The sequence below is a fragment of the Phoenix dactylifera genome, chromosome 8 (assembly GCF_009389715.1).
Source record: "Phoenix dactylifera cultivar Barhee BC4 chromosome 8, palm_55x_up_171113_PBpolish2nd_filt_p, whole genome shotgun sequence".
NCBI classification, from domain to species: Eukaryota; Viridiplantae; Streptophyta; class Magnoliopsida; order Arecales; family Arecaceae; genus Phoenix; species Phoenix dactylifera.
The window spans coordinates 3,320,581-3,340,820 of NC_052399.1; the positions used below are offsets into that span (position 1 = coordinate 3,320,581).

The 20,240-nt window shown below is 39.6% G+C and overlaps 1 protein-coding gene and 1 pseudogene across 3 annotated transcripts; both read left to right on the top strand.

The window, feature by feature from the left end:
* The first annotated feature begins 1,845 nt into the window (after positions 1-1,845).
* LOC103709786 lies at positions 1,846-6,098 on the top strand (annotated as a pseudogene).
* A 2,893-nt stretch (positions 6,099-8,991) lies between these two features.
* LOC103709725 lies at positions 8,992-19,772 on the top strand. Of its 3 annotated transcripts, none has more exons than XM_026805690.2 (5): positions 8,992-9,227; positions 9,430-10,657; positions 11,567-12,495; positions 18,035-18,091; positions 19,021-19,750. In XM_026805690.2, the coding sequence occupies exons 2-5, from the start codon at positions 9,661-9,663 to the stop codon at positions 19,264-19,266; spliced, it is 2,229 nt and encodes a 742-aa protein (XP_026661491.1). In that variant the 5' UTR covers positions 8,992-9,227; positions 9,430-9,660; the 3' UTR covers positions 19,267-19,750. The 3 variants fall into 3 exon arrangements, 2 of the variants coding, with proteins under 2 accessions (XP_026661491.1, XP_008793434.1); XR_005512686.1 differs by lacking the exon at positions 8,992-9,227 and having other exon boundaries at positions 9,661-10,657; positions 19,021-19,343; positions 19,434-19,772; XM_008795212.3 differs by having other exon boundaries at positions 8,992-10,657.
* Positions 19,773-20,240: the final 468 nt, after the last annotated feature.

Here is a 20,240-nt window from a genome sequence, read left to right on the forward strand (position 1 = left end):
TGTGTTATATAAAATTAAATAGGATTACAAATAAAATTAGATATTCAAAAACATATCGGATAGTTGTCTATCTATAGTACTGTTGTGGTTCAAACCTGGCCCGAGGGTGACCACACCAGAGGAGTCGGGAGAGCTACGAAAGTGTAGAAGAAGACGGGGAGAGCCACCTCCTACGACCGGCGGCGTACCTGCACAAAGCCTCACCGGTGTTTCTGGTGAGGATCCTCCGACGCTCAAGTTAGTGTGGAGTTTTGTAGATTCAACCCTGAAGGTTTTCCCTAGGCATTACCTGTTGGGATCCTTTATAGTCCTAATAGAAGAGCTTAGGTGGCGAAGGTATGGCCCGTCCCCATTATGAGAGGGAGTGGCGTGCAACTTGAGCTTACTTGTGGCGTGCAGTGGAGTCCGCCCTGAGAAATGGTGAAATATTGATAGTCGTAGTAGGGCATGCGTTCCCATCATGAGTGGGAGTGGCGTGCAGCTTAAGCTTGTTTGCAGCGTGCAGTGGAGTCCGTCCTGGGGGATGGTAAAGCGTTGCCCTTGGCTGTTGTGGGCTGATAGGCGAAGCACGGCGTAGTGGCGTCACAGCGCATAGTCTCGTAGGAGGGCGAAGACGTACATGGGTGCAGTTGTTGGCGAGGCCGAGCTCATCGAGAGGCTGGTTAGGCGGGTGCTGAGACCAGCCTATCATTCTGGGTTCTGGGATGTACTTGGCGGAACGCCCCAAGGTCGAGGGCCGGGGTGCAGTACTGGAGAGGGCGCCCGAGCTTGGTCAGGCGCGTCGGCGAATAAAGCAGGCACCCGAGTTTGGTCGAGCGCGTTGGCGAATAAAGAGGAAGAGGTGCCCCGAGCTTGGTCGGGGCGCATCGGCAAATAAGGAGGGGGGCACCCCGAGCTTGGCCGGAGCGCGTTGGCGAATATCGGAGGTTGAAGGGGCCTTTGGCAGAATCTGAGGCCAAGTTGATTCTGGGCTAGACTGAGAACACGTTCGGTTGGCGTTGGTATTCATTTGGCCGAAATTGGGTGTCCTTTCTTTGATGTAGGCTGGACGATCCATTTTGCCTCCTATCAAGTACATTTCATTTTTTTATAGATATAGATAGCCGCCCTCCTGGCTCCCGATTTTAAGTGAAGATGTTTTCCTGTTCAAAGTGTGGTAGTTATTTTCTCGTTTTTGTCAAAAGAGTACTCAAATTTTATCTATATTTAAATTATTTCTAATACAAACGAATCCGCATGATTGTAATCTGTCCGCTTTCACCCCTAGTCTGGAGGATATGCCGAGGGATAAGGACGAACCACATGCTACAATGACGTATGTCCAAGGAATATGAATCCTGTGGTCCCTGCGTTTACCCGTTCCTGGATGGCTTCCTTTGGTATCCATCATGTTCTTTCCATAGGAAACTCTTGCTTACCCTTTTTTTTAATATATATATATATATAATAATAAAATCACATGATGAATTTATATATCAAAAAAGATATTTTCAATAAATTTATCGCAAGGGTGGCTCTCAGGCTCTGTTTACAGATCACAGGTTGGCAATCATTTTAAATGTTCTCTCAACAATTTCAAATCAATGACCAGAAAAATTTTGGTATCGATCAATGCTTCCAAGGGCAATGGACATAGTCAGATTTTTTTTCACTGCTTAATAATTAATGAAAAATGTTCTAAAATAACTTGTTGTAATCTTTCTCATGCGGTCGTCATAAGACTCATAACGGATGACAGTCTTCCTTTTACATATGCGGTCCCAAGGCACAACATGGCTATCATCGTCGTCGTCATCATCTTGCCCTCCCCCCCTTCCTCCCTCCGTCTCCATACTTTTAGAAGCCATGAACGCAAAGATCATTGGGAATGACGGGCAAACTCTGGTCCTTGCGCATGGGTATGGACGCAGCCAATCTGTTTGGGATTACGTCCTTCCCGACCTGGCCCAAAGGTATCGAGTCGTAGTGTTCGATTGGAGCTTCTCAGGTTCCATCGAACCCCCTATTGACTTCGACACCTCGAGGTATTCTTCCGATGGTGCCTTCTCCGAGGATCTCATCTCTCTCATGGATGACATGAACTTAAGGAGGCATTTGGTATGGGATGATCGTCTCAGGATCAAAGATAATGTGGGTAGAGGTGATGAGATCACCGCATTTGGTTGCACCACGGTGATTCTCAGGTTCCATCGAACCCCCTATTGACTTCGACACCTCGAGGTATTCTTCCGATGGTGCCTTCTCCGAGGATCTCATCTCTCTCATGGATGACTTGAACTTAAGGAGGCGTTTGGTATGGGATGATCGTCTCAGGATCAAAGATAATGTGGGTAGAGATGATGAGATCACCGCATTTGGTTGCACCACGGTGATCCTAAATCACCTCCACTTCTCAAATCACTGTCCAACTTGGTGATGGGATACTTGTCTTTGATGTCAGAAATCTAAGATCACTCCAGAGCAATGATCCTGGGGTGAAAGTTAAAGACAAAAATATTCCTCAATTTAGCAGAAAAATTGATATATCAATATACCATCAATATATTATGTTAATGTTTTATATATATATATAATATTATGTTGATATTATATATTATATTAATGATATATATTATATTATAATATATTACTAATCATATTATTATCCCATTATTATTGAAGGATAATTTTAAATTATAGTAGAAATATATTAATATATTTTATATTTTATAATGAAAATATTTACTATATTACTCCTATTTACCTTATTTTCCTAATCAAAATAATTATTAGTATTAAAAAATCTATTATAAGTATAAATAAAAATATTAATTCTATAATGAAAAAATAACATATTTTTATAAGGTTAATAATTTATAGAGTAATAAATATATTTTTATAGAATATATTAATAATTAATATATTGATAAAAGTAGAATATGTGACAAAATTATAGAGCTATTATAAGAATTAGCATATTGACTTACATTTTTGATTCATGAGAATTAAAAACACATAAAAAATCCATTTAAGATATATCAAGAGTATTTGTGGTATTATGTGGTCGGTGATCTTAGATCTCTGTACTATACCAAACAAGTTACTTATGGATATCTAGAAATTTTTAATCACTCGACCATGGCCTACCAAATACATTGATCTTAGATCACTGGGATCAAATCACCCCACCATTCGGATGACTGGAGATCTTAGATCACCATGGTGACCTTGTTGGGGTTACCAAACACTCCCCTAAGAGAAGTAATATTCGTGGGACACTCCATGGCCGGCATGATTGGATGCATCGCGGCCGTTAAGAGGCCTGACCTCTTCGCTCAGCTCGTTCTCCTTGGAGCATCTCCTAGGTGAGAATTTCTCGAGCACACCCTATTTTTTTCCTCTATCTCATATTTATGAATTGCTCAAACTATGTATCTTTCTTTATAATAATAAAAAAGAAGAATTGCTCACACGCCTATGGATATCTTTTCCTATCTCTAGAGAAATGTAAATGAAGTGTGTGTATAAAACAAGTTTGGCTGACACTTGCTATTTGAGTTAATTGTCGAACGCATTGTCGCATGCATGCTGCATATTGTGCCCTCAAAATGCATGAAACTTGCATTTGAGTAAAAATCTAGGCATATTTGAGGGTAGAAGGTCACTTCCGAGGCTGCTGGTAGATAGAGCTGTATTGCAGGCAAGGGAGGTCACTGCAGCTACCGCGTTGTTCACTACTAAGATGGCCAGAGACATCTGAGGCACTCTTTCCACTATTCTAGTGCCTAGGTTCACCCTTGTTTCTTGGGTGCCCCACCCCTTGGTCATCTCGAAGTGAACTTCGATGGTAGTAGATCGATGGATGGTATAGCTGGAGGTGTTGGATTTGTGATCAGAGACTCCTTTGGCAGGCTAGTAGCAGCTGGGGGTCGGTGCACACCTGGGATCACTGTTGTAGGAGCAGAGCTTCGGGCTGCATGGGAGGGATTGTCATATGCGAGGAGGTCTCTTGGAGCCGAGAGGGTGTACCTTGAGGAGGATTCCTCTGTGGTGATTGACTGGATCCGAGGTGTGGATAGATATCGTGGTGGCCATCCTCTCATCAGAGAAACTCGTAGGCTGGCTCAGGAGATGGGTAGTCTGCGGGCAGTACATGTGTTTCGGAAGATGAACAGGGCAGCAGACTGGGTTGCCTCATTCGTCGCCGGCACTCCGGAGATTTTCTGTAGATATCTATAGGAGAGATTGCCTCTTCTTTGTACTCTTTACTTTTCCACGACTTGGCAGGATGTACTCAAGTTAGAGCTATATGAATTGCCGCATTTACCAAAAGAAAAAATCTAGGCATCCTGAGGCATGATGCGCAGCCTATTCTACAAATGGTAAGCATAGAGGGGAACGAAAACTCATTATTGCTTCATTTTCCATCGGAGATAATGAATTTTTCCATTGATTAAGAACAAATACTTTGTATTGCCATTTTATTTTCTAGTATATCTTTAAAGAATGGATAGCTAGATTATTGCTTGATTTTATTAAAAATACTGCAGAAGTAGAGTAGCCAAATCCGAAATATTGGTTCCTTGAAAAGGCATAGGGTCTCGATCTCATCCGCACCAGATTTTCCACATATGTGGCCATCAAAATCTTACACAATTATTGTAGGGTTGTGGAAAGATAGTTGCTAAATTTACCATCAGTTATAATGTCTAGTGTGACAATAACTCCTCTTCTGTTTAGTTTGCGGAAAGAAAAAGAAGAAAAGTGTGGTCTATAAAAAAATAAAGAAATAATTTATATTTAGTTGGACTTGTCAAAGCAAAGGGATATTGGAAAAATAACTTTTCTATAAAAATAAGATTCTCATAAAGGAAAACCTATATGGGATATGGATAAGTCCAATTCCCACAGGCTGATATTGATGTATATATATATATTTCAAAAGTGCACTCAATTTTTAAAATAGAATGAGATAAGTTTTTTTCTTTATTAAGGAAATATTAGGTCCTTAAATAACTTTCTTAAAATGGTAGATGCGCAACCAAACATAAGCCGCTTTGAAACATGCTAGTTTTTCATGATCAACCAAACATGCAAAAATCATTTTTCAGACGTTAGCTTTTCAGAAAAAAAATGTTTCAATGAATTTTTTTTTTCTGCGAATTAAATGAATCCTAAATGAAAAACGATCAATGTAATAATTTAAGGCCTATTTTGAACATCATTTATATATTAGAAGAATATGGGTCTCTATTGTCGGGATAATTTGGGGATCGTCTAATATGTAGAGATGATACAATTCAACCTTGTTTTTTATGTTTCATTTTTATTTTCTTAGATTTGACAATGTATTTCCAAGTCCGGGCCGTATTTTACTTGTTCCTTTTTTAGCAAACTAAAAGAGCTCAACAAATTTATCTTTGGTCCAAGTCAAAAATGTGATCCATGAGTAGGCTTCTACCACCAAACCTTTACCTAACCCAGATGGGCCAATGTCCAAGTCACTCGGCTTAAACAACAGTACTTCGGCCATTTCGACCTGCCCATTAATAGCCCAAATCAGGCCGAGACCCTGTCCGACCCAAGAGAAAGTAGATGGCCCAGATCCATTCGAACCACATCCACTAGTTTGCTTCACTTACGTCTTCCAACTATTTGATCCTGTCATTCTTCTGCTCGCAGGTACTTAAACGCAGAAGGATACGAAGGAGGGTACGTTGAAGAGGACGGAAGTCGATGAAATACTCACAGCCATAGAATCCAATTTCCGGACATGGGTTAAAACCTTCTCCCCACCCCTCATTGGAGTAGATCATCCCGACTCCATCGAAAAGTTTGAATGGGTTTTCCTGAGGATGAGGCCCGAGATAGCAGAGTCTGTGGCGAGAATGGTCTTCATGAGTGACTTCAGTGACGTCCTTGAGAAGGTAAAGGTGCCATGCACCATCGTTCAGTGCACCGATGACATCGTAGTCCCGATGATTGTGGCATATTACATGCAGAGCAAGATAAAGGGAAGGGTGTCGCTGGAGTTAGTTGAGTCCGGGCATTGCCCTCAGCTAACTGCTCCCCAGCTGCTCACCGATATACTCGACCGAGTCCTTATAGCAGGCAACTGACCGTGGAGTACAATATAGTGAGGGTGCTATGTGCTTGGTCTCTAAATTTAGACCTATATTATATATCTTAGCTTAGAGGGATGTATTCTGTAAAGTCGTCTTGCATGCTACAGGAGACGAAGATTTCCCCACATTCACAGCCATCTATGGTGGGCCGACGGAGTTTTGTTTCTGGCCCAAGACCATTGGCCAGTCCAGTCTTGTGTTGGCTGAGAATGTAAACTGACAAGCCTCGATGAGAATGATGTGGGCCATAGTTTCAGCCCATAAGCTCGATAGAATAAAAGATCCATGCTCACCATCTACGTCGTTCAGCGTAGTACCTGAATGACTTCATCATAGCTCTATGGTATCAGGGATTATTTGTCTACGATACAAAAAAGAAACCTCCTATATCGTGATGCTTACATATATAGTTACATAGTTAGCAGGGGGCTGGAGATTGAGCCAATGCCATGGACATCCCAAATAAACCGGACAGAGACTTGTAATACGTAAGAGAGATAATGGGACCGAGTCCAGACCAGCCTTCCCTTTTAAACATTTTATCTTCTATAATTTGTTCGCGATTACCCACGGAAAGTACTAACCTTTGGAATGAAATTCTTTACTCTCCCAATATCTTGTTAACAGTTTGACATGGTAAAATATATAGCCTATGTCTTTTCACAATATATTTTCTATTTATCCCGAGTTGGATAATGGAAGGTGTAAGCTATATTCTTGTAAATCGTCATTATGTTATATTAGCAGACCTAGATTAGGAGACGTCGCTTAGGCTGTGTTTAGCTACTGAAGAGCTAACCTGGGGCCTGGGGGTAGATAAAGTTGAGCATAGTTAAGATCCTTTTTTGTGATATATTGATGACAATATCCTCATGCATTATTCCACTTGGATCAAATGGCCAAGGATTTCACCTATCACACAAAGTTCGTGCATATCGTTGACTAGCATATTTTGATACATGTGAAGCTTAAAGTACATATATCTAAATCTTCTCTCTCCTCAAAGTTTGTGCGTGTTCTCTTGATTATGCTTAAGGGTCATTACAAACGAACCAACATATTAATCAATAGGATAAATGAAGCGTACGTCTTGGTGTTTACTTATTAATTAGCTAACAAATCAGCCTTGGTAGCCGACCTAACAAAATGGAGTTGAGTCCGGACAGCTTGCTTGCTATTTTTTTTTTTTTTTGCAACGTCCATTGCATTTGGGATACATGCCCAATTCATAGCGCTTTATACATATTTGACCGGCATATCTATTGAATTACTTAAAGTAGCAAATTTTTAAGGGACATCTTGGACTTTTGAAGCACGATATTAAGGATGTTGAGGGGTTGAGGGACAATTGTATCACATTTCAACACATATATTATAATTTTTTTATAGACGAGGGAGTGCATGTGCAAATCAAGTAGATTTGAGAGGGCCAAAAGATTTTTTTTCCTGAAAAATAGAGTTGGCATTGGGTTTCTTTGATTTCTTATCTCCAAAACAAAGCATAGATACTACCTTGATTCTTCCAAGTGTTTCTTTTTAATTCTTTCTCATCAGTATAGCACCATCCATCTTTCCTTGAGCATCGGTACTTATGTCCACCTAGAAAATTAGCCAGATCAAACTCTTAAATATTAATCATTAGGTTATTGCACAATCTATTTAAGTAAGGCCCATATCAATTCAAACTCTCTCCGGCCAAAATTCTACGAAAAGGAAAACAAACTTTATAAGTCTTTTTTTTTTTTTTATCCTGCAATCCAACAAGTTCATGGATGGAATTTAGACCAAAATTAGAATAGATTTTTAGAAGAAAATGGGCTGAACATGCTAGCAAGCCTCCATTTTTATAGAAAATTCAGTCTAACCCACTGAATTTTTTTAATATTCTCTTAATATTGCTGTTTATGTAATTTGGCTTGTTGATTGCAATAACCTGCACGAGGATGACCAACTTTTAATTAAATAAAATAGGGATCTGATATTTTATCACTATTGTATATTAAATCTTTCCTTATTTCTATTTTAAAATGGGGATAAATAATATTATATTTATTTACAAAACGACCATTCTGTTATGAAATTGTCGTCAAGCCAACCAAACCCAACCATTATTGAAGCTATTTTCGTACCACTTCGTCCCTACCCGCATTACGGCGTGGCTTTCGAATCACGTAACCACATGGCGTTGGAACATCAGAGGGTAAACTCACCTACGGTGAGTAACTGAACCTAAACTTTTGCATCGCGCTAATGGGAAGGACGATGATTGACTGCTCTGCGGACCTACCCATCGGTCTTCTCTGGCCCCGAATACAGGGTATGACCCATCTCATCCGTCCATTCCGGAAAGCGGATGAATTCCGACGACAGATCATATTAATTCGCATACAAAAAATATACGGAAAGCTGTATCTTACTGCCTTCTCTCTCAGTTTCCGTTACCCTGAGAGCATTTTTAACTTGTGGGACCCAGTCCCGAGCTTATTTAATCAAATCAAGAAAGAGCCTCAGATCGGACGGCGTTGCGGCCGCAAAACCTTGAGATAAGGGGCCCACCGTTCCGGGGGAAGCTTAGACGTTCGGATCGGCGCATCCGTCCAGCAGATAAAAGAGTATATCTCACCCACAATTCTGCCACGTATCCCCCCTTAGTGTGGGTCCAGAACTTTAATTATACGTGTCAAGCTCGCATAGGTGGGCAAAACGCAATTTGCTTTGGTAAGGCCGGGGCTTTATTTAAACGTTTAACAAGCATTACAGTTGCTGGAGGGATTAATTAAACTATGAGCTGTCATCGAAACAACCCCCCCTCGCGTGCGCTGCATGTGCGAAAGGCAAGAGCCTTTACAAAACCTCGCCCCCCTCGGAAAGCGAGGTTTTTAAACCCCAATAGCGTCCTTCCCGAGTGCTCCAACCAACCCCCCCTCCTGTTTCTCTGTTTCTTGGATAACTCGGAATAATTTGAAGAGATCTCCGATTCTTCTAGTCTTCGAGACCTAAAGCATCTCCAATCCCAAACCCTCGGCTCTTCACTTTTCCGTTGTATCGATCTCCCACTCCGGGATCTTGGAGCTGGTGCGAGCTTTTCTTGGATCGATCGTTCGCTTCTCCGGCATTGCTAGGGTTTGATCTCTCCCCTCTACTTCTGCTTCTCTTTCTATTGTAGGATCGGCGTGGAGGATGGTAGTTTGTTTGATCTGTTCTTGATAGTATTATGGTCGGCAAGAATCTGCAGACATCGCAGCCGAGAAGGTCTTTTTTCCTGGTTATGGGCTTCTTTTTTGCGATTCATAGGGTTTCTTGAGTAGTGCTTGTTGTTTTGCAGCTTAGTAAGTGGGCTAACGAGAATTCTCACTGGGTGAAGCTGAGGAGTGTTGGATCCTCCTCTCCATATTCTTGATCTCCAAGAAACTTGAAAGGAGTCGTTCTTGATCCTTTCTAATTTTTCTTTTCGTTGTTTTGGTTTGAAATACGCTAAAGATTGGGTAGAGATGTCCCCAAATCTTGGTTTGGTAGCGGTCGGACAGTAATTATACACAGTGGGAAAGGGAGTTAGATGGAGGAAGGTGGTAACAAAGGGGATTTACATGCGAAATTAGTGAGGCAGCTATCCGTTCGAGCATCGGGGAGCCCGAAATCATCCTTGTCTGGGAGATCAAGTTCAAGAAACTCCCCTTCTTTCCGGCGGTTGAGTTCCAGCAGAACTCCCCGAAGGGAATCGAAGTCCACCTCGGGCAAGTTCCCATGGATTCGAGGCAACCGTCTGGTGCTTTTTTTAATTCTTATAACCCTATGGGCCTACATTGGCTTTTATGTGCAATCTGGGTGGGCTCACAATGATGAGAGAAAGGCAGAATTTGTTGGTTACAAGAGCGAGTCAGGTAGTCCTAAGCAAGAGAAGGATGCAAGAATAACTGCATTGTCCCTGGAAGCTAATACCACTACTTCTTTGAGTAAGGAGCAAGTGGTAGTGGAAGGCAAAAAAGAGTTAGATTTGAATAAGTTTGGTGTTAGTTTGACAAAGAAAGGAAGACAGGTTTCATCCCATCAGAGTGCTCCTAAGAAGACCAGAAGAAGATCGGGGCGTAAATCGAGGAAGAATGCTCTGAAGCCAAAGGTTGTCAAAGTGGAAAATAGGACAGGCGAGATGGAAGATGGAATGATACCAAAAAGGAATACTTCATATGGGTTGATTGTAGGGCCATTTGGGAAGACAGAGGACCGTGTTTTGGGGTGGAGTGCTGATAAGAGGAAAGGGACATGTGATAGGAAAGCTGAATTTGCTCGCATTGTATGGTCTCGGTCTTTTGTGTTGATATTTCATGAACTTTCAATGACAGGGGCGCCACTTTCAATGATGGAGTTGGCCACAGAGCTTTTAAGCTGCGGTGGCACTGTGTCTGCTGTAGTGCTTAGCAAGAAAGGTGGATTGCTGGCAGAGCTTGATAGGAGAGGGGTCAAAGTGCTCAAGGACCGGGCAGAACTCAGCTTCAAGGCTGCCATGAAAGCTGACCTTGTTATAGCAGGATCAGCTGTCTGTTCAACCTGGATTGGTGAGTGATGTACGTCACATGCTTAAGGATTTAATATTTTTGAACAACATAGAATGATGCCCTGTTTTTGGGGGGTCATCATCTGAGTTCTAGTATCATCTGTGGATGTGTTTGTCCATCAATTTGATTTATCATTTTGTCAGGATAAATTTTGATATCTCCTTATTAATACTGTTTAAATATCAACATATTCACCAATCATAAGATTTACTAGCATCTAAATAGAAATTTTGAAGAGGTTTTGATGCAGTGAATGTACTGTTTATGAATAACCATATAAAGGGTTGCATCTTGGGAACAATGCTTGCCCATGAGAAACCATTGTGATGGTGATTCTTTCCTTCTACATCATGTATAGTTTACCATTTAGATCGTAGTATGCTCCATTTATATTAACAGACGTTTGAATGTCAATGTAAGTTCGTGTATTTGCAGTTTCTGTTAATGCAGATTCTAGGAGGAAATATAATTTGACGTTACAGGTTTTGAGATGACTTCACTATATAATTGCATCGAAATGGGGATTGGTTGTTGCTTCTATTCTGTAACCCATAGTTGTCTATCTGATACCTATCCCTTTGTGCCCCTTGCTAAATAAGCAGAAATATGCATGCTATATTTTTAATTCCTGACCGGTTCATGATCAGACACCCAGCATGCAACAGTTTATCACCAGCGGTAAGTCCATCATGACCATCTTCATACCCATTCTTGATGTGAAAACAGGATTTCAAGAATGGAAAATCGTGCTTCTCTGTGGCATCTCGCTTCTCAATTACTAAGCTTTCTGAAGATCAAATGACTTTCTACACTTTAGGCTGATGTGTGATTTTGTGTATGCAAGCATTTCATTATAATATCTCTTCTTGGAGAACTGCTAACAATTGGTACCCCGTTGTTGTCTTGCAGAGCAATATGCGGCAAGGTTTCCAGCAGGATCAAGTAAAATTGTTTGGTGGATCATGGAGAATCGCCGAGAATACTTTGATCGGTCAAAACATTTGCTGAACCAAGTGAAGATGCTGACATTCTTATCTGAATCACAATCTAAAAGGTGGTTATCCTGGTGTCAAGAAGAACATATTCACTTGAATTCAGAGCCTATGCTAGTGCCTCTTTCTGTGAATGATGAACTGGCGTTTGTAGCAGGCATTCCTTGTTCCCTGAACACTCCATCATTCAGTGTTGAGAGCATGCTGGAAAAGAAGAGCTTGTTAAGAGGTGCAGTCAGAAATGAGATGGGATTGGGTGCCAATGATGTGCTTATAATGTCTTTAAGTAGTATAAACCCTGGTAAAGGCCAGAGATTGCTTCTTGAAGCATCTCTTTTGGTGGCTGAGCACAATGTTTCTGTAAAAAATTTTAAAAGCAATGGTTCACTGGAGGAGAAAAAGCTGTCAGAAGTTGCTAATAAAAACCAAACAACCATGAACAGCGAGCTAAATGTTGGTGCTTTGTCTTGGAAACAGACTGATAAGCCAGCAGCTGATACCCACCAGAGCAACACTACTTATGTCACTTCTAAGAAGAGGAAGAAAAGACGTTCACGACTGGCTAATATGCTTCCCTTGGGTAATCACACTTCCAAGAGTATGACACAAGGAGTTCATAGAAAATTGAGAAACTTGCTGTCAGATAGAGAGGATGGGGAAGAGCAAAACCTTAAAGTTCTAATTGGCTCTATAGGATCAAAGAGCAATAAAGTGCTTTATATTAAAACAATTCTTAGATTTCTATCTCAACATTCAAACTTGTCAAAGCTAGTGCTATGGACTCCAACAACTACACGTGTTGCGTCACTCTATGCTGCAGCAGATGTTTATGTAATAAATGCACAGGTAATCTTATACATATGCACTATTTCATTTCAAATTCCATAGTCTTATTGATGTTAATTTTGGCTCTCTTTTGCAGCATGGAATTATAATTCAGTATTGGGGCAACTTATGGCCTTATTAGTGCCCTCATTTTCATTATTACTCTGTAGATCTTAGAGAGAGTTGCTCTAGAACTTCTGATCATATTCAAGCATCTACCATTTTTTTAGAGATCAAGATCTTGTTGTTGCGTTTAACTAGTCAAACATGCTATCACAAATCCTCTCTTGTTTCTCTTAATCTTCTCTCACTGAAAATTTCTTTTATAAAAAAATGATTAGCTACGTGCGTTGGATAGTTGATATATCGGAAAAGTTAAAAGTTCCTTCTATGTTTAGCTTCTCTTTTCATAGGAATCTATAGTGAGTTCTTGAAAAACACAAAACTTCATGGTCTATTGTACTTTTTTCTCAGTCTCTTCTATGAATTTTACTGAGTGTGATTAAGTAATTTTTAGCGGTGTTTGTGCTTTCAGGTTATAGATAAGCTGGCCTGTTTCTATATGGGTTTATATGCTATATATTCTAGTTGCTAGAGCCTGATATGACGTTTATTCTTTGATTGAGATTATTCCCTTCATAGTCTTTGATTTGGTATCCAAGGATAGGTCTTCGAAAATTTTTATAGTGCTTTTTTCTTTAACTAGAAAATAACAGTGCTTTTGAAGATGACTGAACAGGTTTATCCAATATCAAGAAAATTTCATCCTCTTTTTTCAAACCTATCCTTGTTTAGGAACTATGTTTAGTACTTCGGAATTTATGTATTCCATTTACTCCTTATCATACTAAATCAATTTTTTAAATTCTTGATCTTGTCCCCTCATGTCAATATTATTTCACGTCTGTAAAGCAATTTTTTATCTGAAAAGGTTTAAATTGGCTGGTTGTCCATGACCAAGATATGATTGTGCTAACAATGTGGTGTTTATAGATTGCCTTGGGGTGAGAAGCGAAATTCAGAATGAATGTGTAGGCAATAAATCAACATGTAGTTACTGAATGAAGCAAGTTTAAGGAGTCATGTCAAATATGTAATTTGCCAACAGAAATTAAATTCCTCTGGTGGACATAACAGCTGCATGACATGAAGATCACAAGGAGTTATTTTTTAGAGATTACTTGCTGAAATAAAAAGTTCTCAGAGACCTATAGATGGTTTAGATCAGTTGGTAGCATAATCCTTGTCAGGCACTATCACAGAGACTGTCAATTACTGATTTGAACTTTAGTTAGAACTTTCCTTTGATTTTACGGCTATTGAGAGTTATTTTGGATTAGCTGTTGGGAGCACAAGATTTCAGGGGTCTCTGGAGATGGTTGAGACTATTTGGCAGTGTCAGATATTTTGAATGTGATATGATGATATAATCCAATGAAGTTAGATTCAGTCTTCTCTCTCTCGCTCTCACTCTCTCTCTTCCTCTTCTGTTTGTGCGCGCGCGCGCGTTTCAGGTGGGCGGATTGGGGGAGGGGTTAGAATGTTGGCTATTCAATAAAGAACGATGCAGAGTTGGAAAGTGGTGCCCGGCTCCTTTTGTCTACTCTTTGGGTATTGCCCATACCATCCAGACACTCCTCTCTCTTAAGCCTTGTCTTCTTCAGTGGCAACCAGTGCCATCTTTCCTTTCTTTTCCCTCTTCTCAACCTTTTCTTCATCTTCTCCTTGTCCTCCTACTTCTAATTTCTCCTCCATTCCATAACATCATGCACCTTAGGCATCTAGAAACCCTCAAAAACCTAGGACTATATCTTTTGGCTTCAAAATGAGTTATGCTGGAATTTGTGGGCAGCAACCAGAAGCTTCCATAAACATTTTCTAATTTCCTATAAAGGCATCTCTGAAATCTACAATGATCAATTCTTCACTTTAGATCAGTATCACCTTATAAATATAGCTGTAGCAAATTATAAGTAAAGGAGTGAAATGAGAAGAAGTACCGAGATAGGTGCCAACTATGTACAAGTTCTTTTAAATTATTCAATCATTATTGAGGATAGAATTTTTTTTAACTGGCAACACAGCACTCACTGCTCACAAGCACCATACCGAGGAGCAATATGTAATCATAAGTCAAATGTACTCAACGAAGCTCATGGAAGAAGTTGTAGGGTGTTCTTAGAGCAAAAATTGGACTGTGAAAAAGATGATGACTCATGCAAGTATGGTTAATTAGGGTGTCATAAAGGTTACTTATTGTAAAGAACAAAATATTGAGTGTAAAGACGCTAAGGGCCTAGACGGTATAACTCATTCCACCATAATGGTAGAATAGGTTATAGTGTGGAATAGGGGAAGTTATTCCTCTTAATTATTTTTTTGCCCCTATCTACTCTTTAATTAACCAAAAAATGGGAGGGCTATTTTGACTTTGTAATAGATCAATATCTGTCGAGCTTGGGCCGGTCAAATGGACTGGGCCCAGTAGGCTTTCACAGGTAGATGGAACCGCGTTCGCCCTGCGTATCAGCCAAGGAAGACTCTTGGTAGGAGTCTTCCTCCTCTCCTCTCCGATGATCTCGGCTAGGAGTCCTAGGGTCGTGGAGACCCTAGAGGCTCCTCTATAAGAGAGAGCCATCCCTCTCTTGTTTCTCTCTCTTATTTTATCTCATCTTTCTATTTCTCTCTCTAAGAAGACTCGTGAACCCATGAACCGAGTCCTATGTCCCTGTCTTATGGACCCAGGTGGACCTCTGCAAAGAGGTCCTAAATTGTCCGGATGCTCGGACAACCTATCACACTGACCGCCCCACCCCAACTTTGTAGAGTGTTCCTAAAACCTACTGATGATGAACCCTGTCGAATGGCCTTGATCCTGGTCGAGTCCATACTCCATGATTCATTAATCGAGTCACTTAGATGTGACCTACCCAGAGCCTCCGAACACTGTCACCGGACCGTCTTCTTTTCTTGTTATTTTAATTCAATGAAAATCATTGAACAAAAATTAATTTCGTTTTTAATGTTTTTAATAGGGTTAACTGATTTGCCTGCCTAGTGAAATTTGACGGTTTAAGGTGGAAGAAGTAGATCTTACACTTTTTATTTTTCAAATTATCATATTTTTCATGCATAAGATATTGTCAATAAAGAAGTCATGTTTTTTTTTTAAATTACAGATCAGCATGTGTTATGAAAATCATGCTTTATTATGAAAAATAGTTTTATGAATATTTTGACGAAAATAGCTAAGTAATTATCTAAATTTTGAGTATTATGGGTTTGGTATTTATATTTAGATTGAGATGCTCTGGACCAATGTTGGTTGCATTTAATAGATAATGAAATTGAATTCCTATTTATTCTATTATATTTGAGGTAGATTTGAAAGCTAAACGTAATATTGGCTTTGTGTTTTTGTGCATTGGGTTAGGGCATAGGACGAGTATAAAAGAGTTGGTTTAGATCAGAGTTGCGCAACGGAGTATGGTAGAATAGAAGAGTAAGTATCCTTATTTATTAAAGAGTGAAGGTGCGTTAAGTTTCGAGAACGAAATTCTTTTAAGGGGGGGAGAATGTGAAGGCTTGGCTGAGTCCGGCCATTTGACCGGCCCAAGCTCAGCCCAAGGGGGGGCGAATCGTGTTCGCCCCACATATCAACCGAGTCTTCCTCCTCTCCTCTCTGACGAGCTTGGTTGGGAGGAGTCCTAGGGTCGCGGGGACCCTAGGGGCTCCTCTATAAGAGACAGCATCATCCCTCTCTTATTTCTCTCTCATCTTCCTATTTTTCTCTAAGAAAACCCATGGACCCATGAATTGAATCCTATCTTCATGTCCTATGGACCCAGATGGATCCCTGCAAAGAGGCCCTAAATTGCCCGAGTGCTTGGACAGCCTGTTGGATCGACCATCTCGGCTTTGTAGCGTATTCTTAAAACCCACTGATGATGAACTCTGTCGCACCACCTTGGTCTTGATTCGAGTCCATGCTCCATGATTCATTGATCGAGTCGCTTAGACTTGACATGCCCGGAGCCGCCAAATACTATCACCCAACCAACCATCTCCTTTTCTTATTATTTTAATTCAATGAAAATCATCAAATAGAAATTAATTTCGCTTTTAATATTCGTAATAGGATTAACTGATTTACCTAGTGAAATTTGATGGTCTAAGGTGGAAGAAGTAAGTAGATCTTGTACTCATTATTTTTTAAATTATCATGTTTTTCATGCATAAGATATTGCCAGTAAAGAAATCATATTTTTTTTGAAATTACAGATCAGCATATGTATTATGAAAATCATGCTTTATTGTGAAAAATAGTTTTATGAATGTGTTGATGGAAATAACTAAATAATTTTCTAAATTTTGAGTATTATGGGTTTGGTATTTATATATGGATTTAGATGCTCTGGACCAATATTAGTTGCATTTAATGAATAATAAAATTGGATTCCTATTTGTTCTATTATATTTGAGATGGATTTGATAGCTAAATGTAATATTGGCTTCATGTTATCGTGAGTTGTACCTTCGATGGCATGGCCGTGTTATGTCCCGGTTTTGGGGCGTGACATTACTATACGCAACCAAATGGAAAAAGATGTAGATGGTGCAACGCTACCATATGAAATGCCTAGTCTATGAAATAACTGCATTTAGGTTATTATAAATGACATCCTTTTAGGTACCTTTTAGGGAGAATAGGAGAAAGGGATGATTTACATTTATTTGATAATTGGACAACAATCTTTATTCTTGAAGGAAATCAAATCAAATCCTAATGACAGTTCGGTTTGTATGAATAACAATTTGTTTAATAGGTTCCCAGATTTTGAGAAAGAGATTGGGCAAGCCTGCTAGAAATGATATCTGCACAAAGGACAGAGACGGAAACCCCAGTGGTGAAGATTGGCAGAGGATAAGCTGATGACTTATGATAACAATTTCTGTGCTGATCCCTTGTAACTTTTGATAGACAAGTATCTAGATGATGCTATGATGCAAAATGAATATACTAGATTGGGGCAGTGGAAATATACAGCTCACCACTCACCTAAAACTCATCAATGGAGTATGTGCATGTGCAGTAGATAAGTGCATTAGCAAATAAATCATGTTGATCATAACCAAGACCAAGACCACCCCAAGAAAAAACCCCAACGGAAGTTGGTTAGTCAATTTGACTGTTGTGCAAGAGCTAGGCTCATTTGCAGTTTTCTGTATGATCCAAGTCAGAAAATGTTTCAGCTCCATAAAAGAGAGAGAGAGAGAGAGAGAGAGAGAGAGAAGCCACAACAAACTTTACTAGACTGGTTTCCATTTAGCTTCCAAGTTTTGATTGTTACCCAAGAATAAGAGAAATTTGCATTATTCTAGGTGTTATGGCCATCGTGTCCGGTCATTCTTGATCATATTTTTTTCTTTTGAAATGCTTGTGGTCCTTTTTCTAATGGGAGAATAAATGATTCTGCTTCTATATCATTATGCAATTGACATTTATCTCTTTTTTTATCTTGCTTCAAAGATATATGATAATTTATTATTTGGCTTATAGGGTCTCGGAGAAACATTTGGGAGGGTGACAATTGAAGCTATGGCATTTGGCCTGCCGGTATTAGCAATCATCTTCTTCATTTAAGTATAAAGTCTCAGTTTATATGACGTTACCAGTACATAATCTAGCACTTCCTAATTTTTTCAGAAGAAATTATGTTATCTTTATCTACATGGTCTAGATTAATTTATGTAATATGTGAGTTATGTGAAGTTGCATACTTGAAAGACTTTGATGTCGTTTGACATGTTGGCTTGATTCTTATATCAATTTACCATATCAAATTCTTGCCTGTTTGATGGTTGCCAAAAACAATGTAAAAGGAAAAAATTATCACGTTTTTTTTAGAAAAGAAAAAATTGGAATGTCATGCTACGAGTCCAAGGCATCTAAGATAGTTAACTGAAGCCCTGATTTGGTTCTCTCTTTTTCCTTTAACATCTAGGATTAATGTTGAACTTATTTTCCATCATAAGGTTAATACATGTCATTCACACCCATTTAGAAAATTCATGTTGAGATGATGACTGCAACAAAGATCACAATGGTGATGCTTGCTGGGTTGGTAAATTTTGACAAACATTTCAAAAAATGGTAGGAATTTAAATCATCATGATGGACTCTCCAAAATCACGTATAGTTTATCTTAAAATATTATATTAAAATTATGAAAAAGTTCATGATGATTTTGGTGATATTTCCCGTTTTCTGGTTTTTCGGAGGCAAGCTAGTAGATACTTTCATCTACAATATCCTTCCAGCACTACTTTCATCAATTCCATCATTTCCCTCGAGTATATGGAACATGCAAAACCAGTATGTGGATAAAGAGAGGTCTATTTAAGACCTTCGTTATTGTTTGCGCACTTTGAGAAAGAAGGTGATACGAGTTGCTAATGTGTTGTTAATGTTTGGATTGATATATGCTTCTTCCTCTGGTAGGAACAATATAAAACAAAATTGATTTTTTTTTTCCTCTGATGTAGGTGCTTGGAACAGATGCAGGGGGCACGCAAGAGATTGTTGAGCACAATGTAACAGGCCTTCTCCATCCTGTTGGGCGTGAAGGGACACAAACCCTTGCCCAGAATATCCAATATCTATTAAACAATCCATCAGCGAGGGAGAAGATGGGTTTGAGGGGAAGACACAAGGTTCAAGAGAAGTACCTGAAGAATCATATGTACAAGAGATTTGCAGAGGTCGTTGTCAAGTGCATGAAAATCAAGTAGCAACGTTGATGGAACTAATCCTTTTTTTTTTTATCCTCCCATATTGGATTGTGAGGTGCTGTCATTTTACATGACTGGTAAGTTTTTCAAATAGCCCATCTATTCCAGCCCCCCAATAGTCGGGTAAGTGGCAGATTTTGAGCGGCGAATTCCTCATTGTATTCTTGGCTTTCTTCATCCTGGGACTGTTGTATGGCCATGTCACTTGGGTAAAGCTAGATCAAGTTCGCCCCAGCCTGTGATCACCATGAGTCCTACCCAGATAATTCAGTTGCAACTTACTGGCGCATTGTTTGTTCCCTTCCAGACTGGAACCAAAATTCTAGTTTTGCCTGTTAATAGCGATTGATGCACTATTGCTTCAACAGACGCAAACTAAGAAGTCTGGTGCATCAAAAACCGTGGTTGCTTAATCTTTTTTGTCACGATTTAGTGAATATAAGATTCTGAGAGTTAATGTTATAATAGAAATTTATGGAACTAAGTCTGCTACCATTTTGGACCGGAAATTTTTTTTTGATTTGAAGTATTGACTGAGGAAACTACAGATGAGCACTGCCATATTCCTGCCTCAAAATTTCTGGGGAAGCAATCCCATGGAAATCACAATGGAAGCAAATGATAGCCGTCCGTCTGGTAGTTCCTTGTGCTTAAAAAAGAAATCATGATGAAACCTTTCGTGCAATCTGGACATTAATTCTGCATGTGCGCCTGCTTCAGCTGGGGCATTGGTCGACGCCAACAACAGAGGATGCCATTTTGCTCGTGAAAATAAATCGTGCCTACATCACGACATGTCCGTTGCATCTGTCACTTGCAGATGCAACATGGGCTTAGATTTGACTGTGTTCTGTTGGTCATGAAGGATATTCGTAATATTTATCAGATGCCTTGCAGAAAACCTATCAGCTGCATCCTGTTTTTACTCCAAGCACTGAAAACAGGTGAAATCACTTTTCATACTCTTTACAGAA

Bases quoted from the DNA above. Each gene is read 5' to 3' on its own strand.
- LOC103709725 (XM_008795212.3), top strand. From the start codon at position 9,661: ATGGAGGAAGGTGGTAACAAAGGGGATTTACATGCGAAATTAGTGAGG. The intron at 12,496-18,034 runs GTAATCTTATAC...TTTGGCTTATAG, and splicing joins TTTATGTAATAAATGCACAG to GGTCTCGGAGAAACATTTGG. The intron at 18,092-19,020 runs GTATTAGCAATC...CCTCTGATGTAG, and splicing joins CTATGGCATTTGGCCTGCCG to GTGCTTGGAACAGATGCAGG.